Source organism: Sus scrofa, chromosome 17 (assembly GCF_000003025.6).
Source record: "Sus scrofa isolate TJ Tabasco breed Duroc chromosome 17, Sscrofa11.1, whole genome shotgun sequence".
Taxonomy (NCBI): Eukaryota; Metazoa; Chordata; class Mammalia; order Artiodactyla; family Suidae; genus Sus; species Sus scrofa.
The window spans coordinates 16,744,610-16,763,164 of NC_010459.5; the positions used below are offsets into that span (position 1 = coordinate 16,744,610).

Genomic DNA, 18,555 nt, shown 5'->3' on the forward strand with positions numbered 1-18,555 from the left:
GACCAGGTCTTCGCAGGCAGGCAGTACAGTCACGCAGGACTCCACACCCCAAAGGTGGCCTCAGGCTTGAATTTAATGTTCTGTTGGCTTGACATTCTTAATAATTTTGTCTTTGAGATTGTGTTTTATAAGTACATAGTGATGGGACTTGGCCTACATTAAATTATCTGTTCCCTATAATCCCCTCCCTCAACATATTTTGTTGTGCTGGGGTCTTGGGGCCTAGAAGGCCCACATGGCCCATCCTCTGCACTTCTCCTGAAGGAGTCCATGCTGATGGCTCACCCACCTCCAGGGGCAGCCTCACTGTCCACCCCCACCCTTCAGGGTCCTTGGCGTCCTGGGAACTGAGGAGCCAGGACAGATAACAGGGTGGTGTTCAGGCACCTGTAAGGGTCTCCACATTCCCCGTGGATATCCCCATGCCCAAGGAAACATGACATTAAAAAACAAATAAAAGACACCCTGACAGGTTAGGAGGAAAACCTTGGAAGAAAGGTTTTCCTTCTTATTTGAACAGAGGGCCCACATTTTCATTTGGCATGGTCCTCACAAATCATGGAGCTGGACTTGCATGAGGCTGAAAGAAGCACATGAATAAAGAAGAGAAAGTGGGGAGTTCCTGTCATGGTGCAGTGGTTAACGAGTCTGACTAGAAACTATGAGGTTGCGGGTTTGACCCCTGTCCTTGCTCAGTGGGTTAAGGATCTGGTGTTGCCATGAGCTGTGGTGTGGGTCACAGATGCGGCTCAGATCCTGCGTGCTGTGGCTCTGGTGTAGGCTGGTGGCTACAGCTCCAATTAGACCCCTAGCCTGGGAACCTCCATTTGCTATGGGAGCAGCTCAAGAAAAGGCAAAAAGACAAAAAAAAAAAAAAAAAAAAGAAGAAGACAAAGAGGAGGAAGTGGAGTTCCCAATTGTGGCTCAGCAGGTTAAGGACCCAGCATTGTCTTTATGAGGATTTGGGTTCAATCCCTGGTCTCGCTCAGTGGGTTAAGGATCCGGGTGTTGCCTCAAGTTGTGGTGTAGTTTGCAGATGCAACTCAGATCCCATGTTGCTCTGGCTGTGCCTAGTCCTCAGCTGGAGCTCTGGATTCAACCCCTGGCCTAGGAAATTCCGTATGCTGCAGGTGTGGCCATAAAAAGAAAATTTTTTTTTAAAAGAGGAACTAAAAGGGATAAGAGAATGAACTCGTGAGCACAAAGGGAACAGGGAGGTAATCCCAGTTCAGAGATGAAATTGGTTGAATTCCGGGAGTTCCCACTGTGGCCCAGCAGAAACGAATCCAACTAGTATCCATGAGAATGCAGGTTCGATCCCTGGCCTTGCTCAGTGGGTTGACGATCTGGCATTGCCATGAGCTATGGTGCAGTTCATAGATGTGGCTTGGATCCCGCCTTGCTGTGGCTGTGGCATAAGCCAGCAGTTACAGCTCTGATTTGACCACTAGCCTGGGAACTTCCATATGCTGCAGTGCGGCTCTAAAAACCAAAAAAAAAGGGGGGGGGAGCGAATTCCACAGTTACAAATGGACGAGTTATCTTCTTTTCAAATACTGCTTTATTTCTAAGAAGAAATCTGTATCATAAAATACTCAGATATATTCAGATACTAAAGATGCGAATGGGAGATGTGAATGGAAATTGACACTCAGAGAAGCAACATAGCCCAGGGTGTTAAAAAAGTTATCTAGAAAAATCACAAATCACCACCCAATTATCCTAATTCTATCAAGTGCTAGCTCCTCAGTATTGTGAACCCACATCTCCTATTTCTCCAGGCACCTCCAGCCTTCTGAACTTGGCACATATAATTTAAGGTCATGGTTTTAAAGCTACCCGGACACATGCAGATTAATAAACAGTAATCATTATCTTTTCACCTCCACACACACAAGCTACCTCCAATTTTATCCAAGGATATCTTTTGTTTTGCAGCCCGTGGCCTGTCAGGGGATGACATTGTCTAAACCCATTTTCAATGTTTTCTTTTTAACAGTTAATATATTTTCAGGATGCAAGTCCATTTCTTTCTAAAAGGTTCCTGGGACACCCATTGAAAAGTCAGAAGCAATGAACTTAAAATAGCAAGGGATTGCTATTTTGTTGGAGAAGAAGGACACCCTTTGTATCGAAGTGGGGAATTACAGGCTGTGGTCACCCTCTGCACAGTGTCTCTTTGTCAAGTAATACATGCTGAAAAAAATAATACAGATGGGAAAATATTGTGCACTGTCAGATCTTGGAAACGGCCAGAGGATTTTTCCTCACCAATGTCTTGTCGATGACTTTCACATTCTGGCACCCTGAAAAAATAACGCATACATTTAATATGAAATGAATGCAATAATAATCAGGCAGGTAATCGTTTTCCCAAGGAATGTAAAACTTGACAAATGTAAGGTTTATGATTCAAGGTAGGCTTGCCAAATCTTATGTGGCATGAGACCATTTTTATTACCTAAACAGTTCTTAACACAAAATGACTGGCACATATTTTTATTAACACAAAGAGTATATTCTTTCTGCCACATTTAATAGAGAGTCAGTGGCTGAAAGCTCTCTTTTAGGATATGTCTGTAGCAAATTAAAATGCAGAGTGAGGAGTCACAGAATGGCATTCTTCTCACTGACACTGTGTCCACACAGCCTGAGTACAGGAGTGAGTAGATTCTGATCTCCAGGAGTCTATCTGTGGGGACCATCTGGGTGATACATGGGGAACTTCAAGGCCCCTTCAAGGAGATTGAACTCAAAGCCTCTGGCCAAGAAAGAATTACCAAACCCTTATCATCACCCCACCCGCTCATTGTAATGCCCCCTCCCCCATCTTGAGCAGCCTGGCCCACTCCTTCCTGCCCTCTACTAGGAAGGTATGTGGCCCACTCCTCACCCCACCCTTATACACCCCCACCAACCAGCAAGTGTATTGTAAGACCCCTCCTTCCCCACCCAATGGGTAGGTCAGCAGGTGTATCACCAGACCTCTCCTCTCCCTGGGGTATAAAACCATAAAAACAGACAGGACCACGAGCCCAGGATCGGCTCTCCCTGACTATGAGGAAGTCCTTCTGCTGCACTAGCAGTACCTCTTATCTCAATAAACTCGTCTTTCTCTTCACCTGGCTGTGCCAGAAAATTCTTTTTCCAACCAGCATGCGGGGACCATGACAACATGGATCACAGGAAAGGAAGCCCTCATTACCTTCAAAAGTTGGGGAGGTGATACCTGACTCAAGGTGATTCCTTGCATCTATAGCTCCATTCTAAGTCAAAACAGTCCCCAGTCATAATAATGGTGACCATTTACTTGGTAATTTTTCAGCAAATATTTGTTTACAGGCCATGCACTGCACTAGGCACTGGAGATACGGCAGTGAAGCCAACAAATATCCCTGCCTCATTGTTCTTATGTTCCAGAGAAAAAAGAGATAATGCATAATGCATGTCATTCAAAAAATTAATTGTATGATAGATGATCTATAGAAGGTGTTGGGCGCTCTAGGAAAATAATGGAAAATAGGGGAAAAAACTGAAGAGGTGGAGGACTAATTGACATTTTCAATAGGGCAGTCAGGATGGGATCCTGTGAGAAAGTACGATGTAAGTATGGCTTGAAGGACAAATGTGAGCGAGTTAGCCACAGAGAAATCTGGGGAAAGAGTGTCCAGGCAGAAGGAACAGCCAAAGTCAAAGCTCCAAAGCTGAAACATGTCTGACATAGTCAAGGATCAGCAAGGAGGCAAATGTAGCCTGGATAGAATAAGCAAGGATGACAGTGGGAGGAACTGCAGTCAGATTGGTGACAGAGGTCAAACCACATAAGGCTTTGTAGACCATTTTAAGTAGCTGGGCATTTACTCTGAAGAAATTAAGAGCCATCAGAAGGTTCTGTTCAGAAAAGTGAGGAGTTCCTGTTGGGGCTCAGTGGTAACGAACCCAACTAGTATCCGTGAGGATGCAGGTTCAATCCCCGGCCTCGCTTAGTGGGTTAAGGATCCAGCATTGCTATAGGCCAGCAGCTACAGCCCTGATTCAACCCCTAGCTACAGCCCTGATTCAACCCCTAGCCTAGGAACTTCCATATGCTGCTAGTGCAGCCCTAAAAAGCAAAAAAAAAAAAAAAAAAAAAAAAAAGAGCGAGAGAGAGTGATAGGATCTAAATGAATATTTAAAAGGGTCATTCTGGGAGCTCCTGCTGTAGTGCAGCAGGTTAAGGATATGGCTTGTCTCTATGCTGTTGCCATTAGATATCCCACCCAGCACAGGGGGTTAAGTTTCCAGCTTTGCTGCAGCTGTGGCAGAGGTCACAGATGCAACTCAGTTTCGATCCCTGACCCAGGAATTTTCACATGCCATGAGTGTAACCAAAAAAGGAAAACAAAAATTAAACAGTAAAAAAGAAAAGGATCCCTCTGATGCTGTGCTCAAAGTAGACTGGGACAGGTATATAAACACCAATAGAGGAGTTCCTGTCGTGGCTTGGTGGTAACGACCCCAGCTAGTATCCATGAAGATGCCGGTTTGATCCCTGGCCTCACCCAGTCGGTTAAGGATCAAGCTTTGCTGTGAACTATAGTATATATAGGTCGTAGATTCGGCTCGGATCCCAAGTTGCTGTGGCTGTGGCTGGCAGCTGCAGGTCCAATTTGACCCCTAGCCTGGGAAATTCCACATGCCATGGGTGAGGCCCTAAAAGACAAACAACAACAACAAAAACAAAAACCCACCAATAGACAGGCTGACCTGAAATGCTGGAGGAAAAAAGGATACCCAGGGAGATCATCAGCATCTCCAAGATGAAGAAAGATGAAGGCTTTCCCCCACTCCCCACCTCCACTAGGCAGGTGGCAATGGAGATGGGTGAGTGAGGTCTCTTTTTCAGAAAGCACCTCAGTGAATGTGAGAGTGTGAGAAAGAAAAGGAGTCAGGAATGGCTTAAGGTATTTGATCTGAGCACCCAAGACAATAGTATTAACAGGAACAGAACCTAGAGAGTCTGTAGGTGGATCAGGTTTAATGGGGGAAGTTAGCAGTTTAGTTTGGGATGGATAGATTTTGAGATGCCACTTAGACATCCAGGTGGAGGTGTTGACTAGCCAGTTAAATTTATTGTTCATGAGTTTTGAGATGAGTAAGAGTAGAATGTAGTATTTACCCTTAAGGTACTAATAAGACTCACCAAAATATCCCTAATAGGACTGCCAAAGGCAGAGGCTAAGTGATCCCCACAGACAGCACAGCTGTGGAGCTCTTCCATTCAGAGAGGACTCTGCGCTAGTACTGGGAGTATGGAGCCAAGTTTAAGTTTAATACAAATGACTTAAATCCAAATGATTCCAATCTCATCCCCATATCCCAAGCACCCAGCAAATTCATTTATCTCCATCAAGAAGCCTACCCTAAAGACCTTCAGAAGAAAAGAAAGCTGTAAATGAGAATGCCAATCTTACCACTCAGAGCCATGGCCAAACGGAATTCTTCCTTCAATATCTCAAGGACATCTTGAACGCCTTTCTCTCCCTAAACAAGTAAAAGACATGGATCGTGAATGGATTAAGATGTGGTACATAGGTACAATGGAATACTACTCAGTCATAAAAAAGAACAAAATAATGCCATTTGCAGCAACATGGACACAACTAGAGATTCTCATACTAAGTGAAGTTAGTTACAAAGAGAAAGACAAATAATATCACTTACATGTGGAATCTAAAATATGGCAGAAATGAACCTATCTACAAAACAGAAATAGAATCACATAGAGAACAGACTTGTGGTTACCAAGGGGGAAGGAGAGAGAGTAGGATGGACTGGGAGTTGGGGTTAGTAGATGCAAACTATTACATTTAGAGTGTGTAAGCAATGAGGTCCTGCTGTACAACACAAGGAACTATATCCAATCTCTTGGGGTAGAACATGATGGAAGACAATATAAGAAAAAGTCATATATATATGTATGACTGGGTCACTATGCTGTACAACAGAAATGGATACAACAATGTAAATCAACTATATTCTAATAAAAATAAAAACAATTTATTCCACTGTTGAATCATCCTGTTTTATACATTTATTGCTTCATCTTCCAATTACCTGGGAAGCCAAGCCCCAAATGATCGGTCTCCCCACAAACACAGCCTTGGCTCCCAGGGCCAGAGCTTTCAGAACATCAGTCCCCTTCCGCACACCCCCATCCAGAAAGACTTCCACTTTCCCTTCCACAGCCTCCACAATTTCTGGCAAAGCATCAATCTGTGGAGAGAAGTCAATTATGTAATATTACGCATGCTGAATTGTTACCCAACTCAAATGCCACAGGCCACCAAACATCTGACTAGGGATTAGCATGAAAGGGGCTGGACTCAGAATCAACGGTAAAATTATTCCCTCCTAAAATAAAAGAGGTGCAAATGTTAATAACTAAAAACCAACTAAATTTGGAACTGAGTGGCTTATTTTTCTATCAAAGACCCAAGTTGTTTTTCTATTCCTGATATTCAAATTTTGATATCACCACTGGAAAATATATAAACATAATTTAAAAAACACACAACCATCTTAAAAGATACAAAGATAGTCTTCATTATATGCATAAATATAAGAGAAATACATTGCTCATAGAAGTTATTCTGAACATTATTTACTCACAGAAAATCAATTGCTAAGATTTATACCCAGATTGTGGTAGAAGCAGTGGTGTATAAAAATGTAAACACCACTGATCATAAAAACTTGTCTTTGGTTTCCCCATTCCCATCCAAAATACTTTGCAACCTGATATCCCTTAGAAAAGTCTCCCTGAAAATACTTTTCTTGCTTTTAAGGACTATGACCACATACACCTGGAAGGTCCTCATCTTTTTTTTTTTTTTTTTTTTTTTTTGGACACATTTACAGCAAATGGAAGTTCCCAAACCAGGGACTGAATCTGAGCTGCAGCTTTGACCTAAGCCACAGCTGCAGCAACACTGGATCTTTAACCTACTGCGTGGGGCCAGGAATTGAACCCACACCCCCACAGTGACCTGAGGGACTACAGTCAGATTCTTAAGCCACTGCACCACAGTGGGAACTCCAAAGGTCCCTATCTTGATTGGCAATTTATGATGGGCTTATATCAGCCCTAGAGAATATAAGATCCTCATTGAGGTCGATCTGGTAGATGGCATTAGTGTTTCTAATTCTTCACACCATTCTGAACCCACTCTTCTTCCAAAGCCACTTGGCCGTGTGTCCTACTAAAAGAAACAGAGTATACTTGCTACTCCTTGACAGTGGCCTTGGCCTTGCAACCCAGTTTGGCCAATGACACATGAGCAGAAGTGGCAGAGTGCCATTTCTGGGCATAGGCATTTCAACTTTCTCTTGCACCTCTGCCAGTTGCCATGTGAGGATAGTCCCTGGTAATGCTTCCCCTTTAGCTGAGACCCAGGATAAATATTCAGCAAGCAGAGTTCTCTCATTCAAGCCCCGCTGGACCTGAAACTTGGAGCATAGCCACCTAATCAGTACCAAATCTAGATCAGCAGACCCCCAGTTGACACCAAGCTTCATAGGAATAAAGACTGGGTTGAAATCACTGATTTGGGAATCATTTGTTTTCTAGCCTCATTTTGCAATAGCTAATAAAGTTGGCTAATAGCCAATAGAGTTAATAGCTCACAACTGACACAATTGGCTACTTTGATGTAAATCTTGGCACTTGAGGGTGGAAACAATTCCCAAGGTGACCTGTAGGTCAAAATCTGTAGAAATTACCCACATTCATCCCCAAATGTTTAAATAGCAAATGAAGTCCATCCATGTTTAAAATGCATGTTGAAGAAACTACCATACATTCAAGTGCAGTTTTTCTAGAAATAATTGTGCTGAAACCACTCAGAGGCTTTCCCAATTCTCTCCTAAAATTTTAGAGGCAAAAGTTAGAGAGTTTTATGTAAAAGTTTCGAAGACCGAACCCGACTACAGATTTGGAAGATAGGCCTTGAAGGCAACATTTGGCACATGGTCCCCAAACGTTTGGCAGGTAATGTGATTTTCCCCTCTCCTTTTGGCTTTTCTGTCCTGCCAAACATGCTCTGGATCCATTTACATACGTCCCTTTACCTATACATAGTCCTCCTTTTACACTCAGCAAGTTACATCAACATATAAATGCTACAATTTCCAACTGATGATGCAAGCTATAATTAAGCCTATTTCCCCATTTGAAACCAAAACCAAAGAAAAACATTAGCTAGCTTGGGTTCAATACACATTTTCAAAGTCAGGCAAATCAAGTCTGCTTAGGATATTTCCAATGCCCAACCTGGCATAAAAAATAAACTAATAAGGATAATTAAAAATGTGAATCCTGGGTTAGAAAACGAAGCCCAGTATGGTGTTTCCTGTGTCTGTGGACAAGGAGGTTCTATTTATCACTGAGCATTTCTATCCTCCCCTCTTCTTTCTGGAGCTGCAGTTTTACTGGATATATGTTACTCAGAATAATTCTGATCAGAGCAGATTAAATAAATAAATATAGTAGACAAATCCACTATTTTACGACTGTTCTGTTTTCTTCTTTTCAGCTTGCTACACATCTAAGAGACCATTCATTTCAGCTCTTCTCTCCTTCATGGTTCTTTAGGCAACTGTAGGCTTAGCTCCAGTGGAGTTAATTTACAGGAAAATATGCTAAGATTCCAACAGACTACTGCTCACTTATCCATCCATTTACCAATTTACCAAACACTTTATTGATGACCTGGCAGATCCCAGGAGCTATGCCAGGAAGTTTAAGGAATCCAAAAAGATCCTCCTTCCTGCTCAAGGCTCACTCTTCCAGGTCCTCTGTGACCCACAAAACTTCTACTCACAGGGAGCTCTCATCTTTCTGCCTATTGATAGCATCCAGGTCTATACTCTTGATTTCTGACATTTTAGATAGGAAACCTTTTTAAGCTTCTAAACCAAAGCAGTTGAACACAAACAAAGGCAGATAAAGCCAGGGGTGCTTTATTTTATAGTGAAGGGGGTCAAATTCTAGCCACTGTCCAAAAATGCTCTTCTGACTGTCTACCCATCATGCTTCACCAGGCAGCCCTGGCTGGGAGTTGGGGAGTGGCTACTACTAAGCATGCTTAGAAAATCACTGATGCATATAGCTCTGGCTAATTGTTTGCAACTGCAGAAATAGCTGCAATTCTCTCCCTCCCTATCTTCATCTCCTTACAATGTGACATTTCCACTCCTCCCATCATGAGGGAGAAATTGGGCCAGAAGATTCTATTTCCCCCACCCCTTGAATCTGAACTAGCCTTTTGACCAGAACTATAGGGAAGTGGCAGTGCTCCTGTTGTAAGCCTAGAGCTCAAGAAGCCTTGCACAGTTCCACTTACTCTCTAGGAAAACTGCCTCCTTGTGAGAACCAGCCCACCTAATGTGCTAGATGTCAGACAATGCAGAGCCATCTCTGCCAAGGTCATCCTATACCACCCTGCCCTAGTGGACCCAGCAGCTGACCACAGATGCATATGAGTGAGCCCAGCCAGGACCAGAAATTCCTCCCAGCAGATCTCAGTTCAGATTGCCAGTTCGCAAAGTTGTGAAACAAATGTCTACTGGATTTTAGCCAGTATATTTCAGAGTGGTTCATTAAAAGCAAAAGCTAACTGATACAACAAGAGTCTCAAAGGTAGAATTTCACAAATCCCTTTTAGAAGGAAAAATGAAATATCTTAGATATCATAGAATATGCCCAAGGATTCAATTTTGGGAACCGTGATTTAACAATCTAAAGTTTACTCTATGAAAATGTTTTATAGTGGAGAATTTTCACTTGAAAAGAAGGTCATATTTTTAAGGTTAAAGTAGTTTGGGTTCAGTAGCATCAAAACAAAAATGAAAAAAATGAAAAGAATTGGTTCTAGGCTTCAAAGACTCCATAGAATATGATTTAGACCCCAGTTTGAGGTGTTCCAGTACTGCAAATTTTGGAAATGAATTTAATTCTGTAATATCATTCTCTAAATACTTCAAGACCAGTCTTGGGCACATTATTAGCTTCAGGGTAAGGATCTTGACATGAACTTATTTTTAAATTCTTTGGTGTAGCTTAAGTCTGGCCATGGTTCTTGGTAGCACTGTATTAAGACACACTGGAGTCAAACCCCTATTCTAGGACTCCTAGTGAGAAGTATTTCTCCATATAAGGAAACTCTATGGTTTATAGAAATGTAGAAATCATATAATCCAGCCACTTTTTATTTTTGCAACCAACACAATACTATGTAGAGGCTCAAGCTGAAAAGTCTGAACAACTTGCTCGCTCACCCAGTTCCCATCCTTCAGAAGAGGCAATACAGGGACTTGAACCCAAGACTGGGTTCATTTCAATGTTTTTCCCATGACATCCTGCTCCCTCTTGGGCTTTGACTTATGATGTCATGGAACCTGCAGGAGAGCAAGTCCGTCTGTGTCTGTAGATACACAGAGCCTCCAAGTCATTTGTCACTCACCTCAAAACCAACACACTGAAGGAAGAACACCTTCACTCTCAACAGAATCAGGTTTCACACTCCTCTCATCATTAGGGGCCTTAAATTTGCTCTAAAGTACGAGGCAAACTCAAGCAAGCACTTTCTCTCATGCACACATCATGCAAAGGGGAGGGTCATTATTTTTCTTAAAACAGGCCCTGAGACCACAACTCAAAAAGCCCTTTTAGATAAGTTTCCACATCCCTTCAGCCAGGGAAATAAACCACACCATTCAGATATTTTCCCCTTAAAATCTAGTTAGATTTGATTTCAGTAGATTTAGATTTTATTTTTAGAAAACAAACTTAATTTGGGCCGCACACTAAGTTTATGTCTTCTTACACAAGAGAGGCATAAATCTGCAGAAAAGCCTTGAGCTTCCAACTTCTCCCTGCCTAGAGAACCTCTTTGCTCTCCACTGCAGGCAATGTTTAATATCACCTAAAAAGATGGGTCTCTATAAGTAACACTTAATTGGAAAGGGACACTGATGTCCATTTTTATGATTTTTCTTATTGACTGTGTGCAAAGACTTGATCCATTCCTATAGTTAGCTGGTTCGTGCTTCAAGAAAAGCTGAGTCCAAATACATATACTCCATATTCCCCTGTCATCGTTCAATTTGCCCCAAGAGCTACACAACATCTAGGGATTTAGCTAAATCAGCCTGGTAGTTTAATGAAACAGTAATCCACTACTTCCTGACTAAATTATTTGTTCTGCTCTACTTCCAGTTGTTTGAATAAATTCGAATTTTATCCCAACTAAAAGCATTCTGGAATAACTTTGCCTAAATCTTTTCGACAAAAGGGGGAAATGTGTATGAGGATCCAGTTCAGAAATGATGGTTTAGAAAGTCCACCCAGATTATTTTGTAAATACATATAATTTAAGTTTTTTACACAATGCTAGCTTACTCTGCCTATGAAAATAAAATTATAGAATACTAAAGTCTAAAGGTAGAAAAGAATCAATCATTTGATTTTTAAACTTTAAAAGATGAGAAAATTAAGGTTCAGAGGGTCTATTGATTCCCTCTGCCCCAGAGTAGGTCAGGCCCTTCCCTCTTTCCTTGGTTCTCATAAGTTTTCAGACCACCTCATTGGTCCTCCTGCCCCATCAGATCACAGTCCAATTTGTGAGATTCATTGTTACTAACTCAAGCCTTTCCTATTGCGTATCCAGTGACTCATAATATTCAAGGACCTCCTCCCTGATCTGTCCAAGAAGGCATATTTTCCAGGATTCTCCACTCTCACCAGACACAAACAGAATGGATTCCTTAGGATTCCCCATATACACCCCACCCTTTCCCATTCCACTTCTAGAATGACACTTCTAAAAGCAGTAGTCCACATGGAAACAGAGCAGAGATGTGACCCCATTGCTTCATCTTGTTCATATTCCCACAGTGTGGATAGCATATAAGGGACCACTTTTTAACAGCCCACATCACCTCACCTATGGCTCCAGGCCTCCATTCTGGATCCCTGATCCATGAAATCCACCCTTGGATATGTGTTTGCTGCCATGACTTTTTTTTTTTTTTTTTTTTTTTTTTTTTTTGCCCATGCCCATGGCATGCAGAAATTCCCAAGCCAGGGATTGAACTGAGCCACAGCAGTGACATTGCTGAGTTCTTAACTGCTAAGCCACCTGGGAACTCTTGCTGCCATGGCTTTTAATCCATTTCTTAACCCCATCAATTCTTGATCTTAAAAATCTACCCCTGGTTGAGTTCCTTGGTGCTTGGCCTTTGGGGAGTTAATTATTCTCCTTTATAGTTTTAACTAGAGCACACATCACCCCAGCCAGTTTAGTTTATTTTTATATCTGGATTCTGGACCCTGATTTGCCTAGCACAGGATGTATGTGTATAAAAATCATAGATGCATGTTGGATCTTCTGGGTAAATGCCAAAAATGCTGGTGCCTCTGCCTCCCTACTGGTCCTTCAAGATTCTGATGGATTGATCTAGGGTGCAGACTGGGCATTAGAATTCTTTATAGTTCCCCAGGCAATTCCAATATATAGCCAAGGTGGTTTACAGTTTCAACAGAGTGGCTTGTTTGCAGCAGACCTCTCTTACCTGGGCCATAGAATTTCTAACTTCCTTCCCCACTTGCCTTCTTTCTGCAGCTCTTCAACACCCACCTTTAGGAAGGCATAGTCTTTCCTTTCATCTTCCAATTTATGGTATATCTATTAATATAGGAATAATTCCTGCCCACAAACAGCTGCTTATTTAACACAGACTTTTAGAAGTTTACAAATAATCATACTGAATAATGATCTGATTTAGGTATTTATTTGCCACTAAACCTAAAATCTGAGGTCATACATATATTTCTACATATTTTACCTTGAGCATTCACATGAAAATATATATGTAAGGAGAGGCAGTCACAGAGAGAGTTAAAACTGGGATAGAAATGGGAATTCCAATCCAGGCATTTGCTGAAACTCACAGTAGCTGGTACCCCATCAAGTTGTCGAGCTCCGTGATTTGACACCAAGATCCCATCCAAACCATGTTTAACCACCTCCTTGGCATCATCACCTAGAAAGAGTAAGACAACCATGGTATGGAAAAGACAACTTAATCAAAGGCTTGGGTTCTGAGGCCAAAGCATCCCAGGCAAAGGGAGCCTCATCTCATACATACATACCTTGCTCAGAAACTTTAGCAGAGAAATATGCCCAACAGTTAAATCTAGAATTTAGTGATAGTTTCTTTAGCCAAAAAAAAAAATTTTTTTAATTTAAAAAAGGATAGCATTTATAACAATTTAATGGTGGAATAAAATTATCAATAGATGGTAAGTTGACATGAAGTTGGAATCTGTTTATCCTCATAAGGAAGTACTCCTGCTAAGATTTTTTTTATTATTAAACAAAATCATAGTATTTATTTTTTATTTTTCTCCTTTTATGGCCACACCCACAGCATGTGGAAGTTGCTGGGCCAGGGATCAAATAAAAACTGCAGCTAGGACCTATTCCACAGACACAGTAACACCAGATCTGAGCTGCATCTGCAACCCACAACACAGCTTGTGGCAACGCCAGATCCTTAACCCACTGAGCAAGGCCAGGAGTCGAATCCACACCCTCAGGAAGTTGGGTTCTTAACCTACTGAGCTGCAATGGGAACTTTAAGACCACATTATTTAGCATTTAACATAATTACTCCTCTACCAATTGGGTAGCATAAAAGAATATATAATTAGCAAGCACTTTAAGTGTAACAGGTGATGAACATGTCTATTTCAAAAACACTCTGTAATACAATGTTATAACCAGTAATTATTTAAAGTAACGATGTTCTATAATTAAATGTATTTTGTCCATTGAAGTACACAAAAATGGAATACTAAAATTATACACTACATCTGAAATCATGCTTCAAAATATATTGATTTCAGAGTTCCCGTCGTGGCTCAGCAGAAATAAACCTGACTTAGCATCCTTGAGGATGCAGTTTCGATCCCTGGCCTCACTCAGTGGTTTAAAGATCCAGCGTCGTGGTGAGTTATGGTGTAGGTCACAGATGTAGCTCAGATCTGGTGTTGCTGTGGCTGTGGTGTAGGCCGGCAGCTACAGCTCATGATTTGACCCCTTAGCCTGGGAACCTCCATATGCCATGGGTATGGCCCTAAAAAGACAAAAAAAAAAAAAAATTGATTTCTGAAAATACAGTTTTAAATTAGATTAACATTCTCTTCAATCAAATTCTGACTTGCTTATGTTTTATGCTTTATTATTTTCAGCATTCTCCCAATAAAAACCATTTGCTAACAAAATAATGAAAATAGCACTGCTTATTAAGTTTAACACTCAAAACTAGTTGACCCATGGTTGTAGTGAAATCAGATTTTGGAAACATAAGTAAATGGATACAGAGCATTGTACATATTTGTAATTCAACAATGGAATTCAAGGGAAGTCCTAGAACAATTTTAACATATTCATAAGAGAATCTGCCATTTTCCAAACTATGTTCATGGAATATTGGTTTTTAAATAGTCTCATTTTTTTAAAAATGATGTTAGTAATATTTTTCCTCTAAAATTCTAGGTATATGAAAGTGTTAAGTCCATCTGGTATAGATGAAATTTTGCATCCTTAAAAAATTCATATGTTGAGGCTTTAACCCCCAGTGTGATAGGATTTGGAGATGAATTCTTTGAGAAGTAATTAGGGTTAGATGAGGTCATGAGGGTAGGGCACTCGTGATGGCGTTAGTGCCCTTATAAGAAGAGACCAGAGAGCTTGCTCCCCTTTCTCTTTCCACACACACACAAAGAAGGGGTCATGTGGGCACACAGTGACAAGGCAACCATCTGCACCTCAAGGGAAGACTCTTCACCAGAAACTGGATATGCCAGCAGCCTGGCTCAGACTTCCAGCCTCCAAAAGCACGAGAAAATACATTTCTGTTTTTTAAACCACCCTGTCAGGCTACTGTATTTCGTTATGGTAGCCTGGGCTGACTAAAACACGTCATCATACTGTTATTATTTTATTATTACTATTAGAGAACAGTATTATAAAGAATATATAGTATGTATACTATTCTTATGTGTGTGTGTGTAATATATAGCATACATAAGTACATAAGGAATGTTATGACAAACCCTAAAATACAATGAAATATCATTGACCCTTGAACTATGCAGGGGTTCAGTACCAACACTTCGCACAGTTGAAAATCCATTTATAACTTATAGTAGGTCCTCCTCATATGTGATTCCTCTGTAAATGTGGTTCCATATCCATAGATTCAACCAACTGGGAATAATGTAGTACCGTGGAAATTATAATTTAAAAAATCCACTGCACAGTTCAAACCTGTGTTTTTTGTAGGTCATATATAGTATAAAAAGGCCATCTAATAACTGAGTTGCCAGTGTTTACCAACTAACTACTTTGTATCTTATCTAGTCACTTGTAAGCATATATTGTGTTAGGCATTTTGTTACATACTAGATATATGATTGATATCCTCCATTTATGTTTTGCTAAATGCAAAATCCAATGTTTCAATGTAACTGTTTTCAGCTACCTGTCTTAATCTAAGCATGGCAATGGCATGGTTCATTGGCAATTTCTGAACCACACACAAGGAAAATGTTCTGGCCTCATGAATGAAAGAAGACTTTTTTTTCCCCACCCCATTAGTTTACTAATATTTTATATTTTAATGTTACTTCATATTTTGATCATACATGTTTTATTACATGACTTTCTTTTCCTGGATTTCTTTCTTTTTTGGGGGTGGAGGGGTCGTTTTTTTTAGGGCCTCACCTGCGGCATATGAAAGTTTCCAGGCTAGGGTTGAATTGGAGCTGTAAACACCAGCCTATACACAGCAACGCGGATCCAAGCCAGATCTGCAACCTACACCATAGCTCACAACAATGCCAGATCCCTTAACCCACTGAGTCAGGGCATCAAACCCACGTCCTCATGGATACTAGTTGAGTTTGTTACTGCTGAGCCACAAGGGGAAATTCCTTTTCCTGGATTTCTAAATGCCCTTCTTTTTCTTTTCTTTTCTCTCCATTTATCATGAGACTTTAGAGTATCTTCAAGTTTCAAATCTGTCCATTATTCTATCTAACTATTTAAATCACCTAATTTTTCCCCTGGAGCCCACCCCTTGGAGCTTTCTGCCTTCCTGCTCTATCCTGCTCTGCCTACTCTCAAGGCCTTACCCTTCATCTATAGGTTGACTCTATTTCTAGCCAAGTTTATGATTTCCTTTGGTAAGTGCTCTTGGTTGTTTATAGTATATTCCTTTGTAGCTTCTAAAAAGGGATCCATGGAAGGTAAACTTACAGAGCATTTAAATGACTTCTTTGGTGTTTGAATGATAATTGAATTAGGTTGAAAAATCACTTTCCTTGGAAACTTAAAAGACATATAACTCCATTGTCTTCCATTGCTCATTGTTGTTGACAAAAATTTTGATACCAGTCGTCTCTCATTACTTTGTAAATAGCCTATTTTATGTTTGTTTTCTTTCCTATACACATTTTTTTTTTTTACTGAAATTTCATAAGGGATGTAATAAGCTCTGACTTGCTTTCTCCATCTACTGATTTTTGTCTCCAACATTCAGATAATGGCTGTCTTTAATAATTTCTTCCCTTTTTTTCTTTCTTTCTTTCTTTTTTTTTTTTTTTTTTTTTTTGCTTTTGGGCTGCACTTGCGGCATATGAAGGTACCCAGGCTAGGGGTCTTATTAGAGCTACAGCCTTCCAGCCTACGCCAGAGCCACAGCAATGCTGGATCCGAGCCTTGTCTGTGACCTACACCAGATGGCAACACCAGATCCTTAATGGGAACTCCTGTGATACTCAATGTAAAATCGTAAGTTAAAAAAATCAAAATATATGATGGAGTTCCCGTCATGGCTTAGTGCTTAATGAATCCGACTAGGAATCATGAGGTTGCGGGTTCGATCCCTGGCCTTACTCAGTGGGTTAAGGATCCGGCATTGCCGTGAGCTGTGGTGTAGGTTGCAGATACGGCTTGGATCCCGCGTTGCTGTGGCTGTGGTGTAGACCAGCAGCTACAGCTCCGATTGGACCCCTAGCCTGGGAACCTCCATATGCCACAGGAGCGGCCCAAGAAATGGCAAAAAAGACAAAAAAAAAATCAAATCAAAATACATGAACTATAATATTTTAAGAACCCCATGATTGAAGATGCAAGCTGTCTTCCAATTTATATGCAGATATCTGCCACCATGTAGCTACAACCTATGCTTTGAAATATTGTGTACTGTCAATAAACTGATCATATAAAATATGAAAAAGAGATTAACACCTTAGGCTTAGTAGTCAGACCCCTGGATTTGAATCCCATATCTGCTACTTGTTTGCCACATAAGTGGCAAGTTACTTAACTTTGTACATTGATGTCCTAAACCACAAATTGGGGATAATACTTCACATAAGATTCACTGGTGAATTAAATGAGGGAATGAGCTCTTAGAAAGTGACTGACACATCTTGAGTACTCAGATAAATATGAGCTATTATTTTCATCTGATGGTGCAGGATGTAGTAACTAAGATGAGTAGGTGGAAGAAGATTCATTTGCCGGATACTTCTGGCAAGTCCATTTCATTTTGGTTTATAAGAATAAATTTTCATCCTAGCAAGCATTTGAATATGAAGAGCCTTTCATTGTGAAATGCTACTCAAGTAATAGTTTGTTGTCTTCTATCATATTGAATGGTTTTCTGTGTTCTTCCAGGCAGTGCTGGGAATGTAGGGAGAAATGGCAGAATGGTTTGCTTAGAGAATAGGATCAAAAGTATTTAGGGAAACAACAAAAGTATAATTTAAGACTAGATAGGAGCCCCTTTCATATGGTGCTTATGAAATCTTATGTGTAGTTTTACACTTTCTTTTAATCCGTAGAGAAAAACAGTGTTACCTTAATAAGAGGGTTAAAGTGGTCTGACTTAGCAAAATTGTCACCAGTCTTTGCTTTGATATTTTCATTAATTCTTAGAGTTTACTGGTATGGTGTTCTGTGTTTGTTGATTTGCCAGTTAATGCTTTAATTGATTGACAAACACAATAATCCATAGTGAATGGCACTGTTTGTGATCTCATTAACACATTATTTCTGTATTTAATCTAAAATACCAAAGGGAAATGGAAATACTCAAGATTTACCCTCAAATCCTTGGAGCTTCTGACCCAAGGCTCTGTGTTATCTCACTGGAGTGAAGGAATTAAATCCTAGCTCCATGGCAGCAGTTTTGTACACAATCAGGAACACTGAGTGAATATTCTTTGAGAAAGTCTTTAAAATATGTGGATAGGAAAAAAACCAGTTAGAGAAGTTTCTGAGAAACCAAAAGTCTCTGGAGAAGTGAGAGAGCCTAGTTTTAAATTTTTGATTAAAAAAAAATTCTTAAAAGCATTACGCCTTTGCTCATACAGCCATATGTTTGTTAGCATGAGTTCTGGTGAAGACCAAATCCTGTCTCAAGTATGTGTTTGGAGTCTGT

General features: G+C 40.5%; 1 protein-coding gene across 2 annotated transcripts in view; it reads right to left on the minus strand.

Annotated features, from left to right (window-relative positions):
* The window catches only part of HAO1 (hydroxyacid oxidase 1), a 56,308-nt gene continuing 39,296 nt past the window's right edge, over positions 1,544–18,555 (minus strand). The window contains exons 5-8 of one of the 2 annotated variants that reach the window (NM_001243431.1): positions 12,992–13,083; positions 6,097–6,255; positions 5,454–5,523; positions 1,544–2,306 (exon numbers count right to left, since the gene is read on the minus strand). In NM_001243431.1, coding sequence (NP_001230360.1) covers positions 2,236–2,306; positions 5,454–5,523; positions 6,097–6,255; positions 12,992–13,083 — 392 coding nt within the window. In that variant the 3' untranslated portion in view covers positions 1,544–2,235. The remainder of the gene's footprint in view (positions 2,307–5,453; positions 5,524–6,096; positions 6,256–12,991; positions 13,084–18,555) is intronic. The other variant, XM_021077275.1, reaches the window with a different exon arrangement.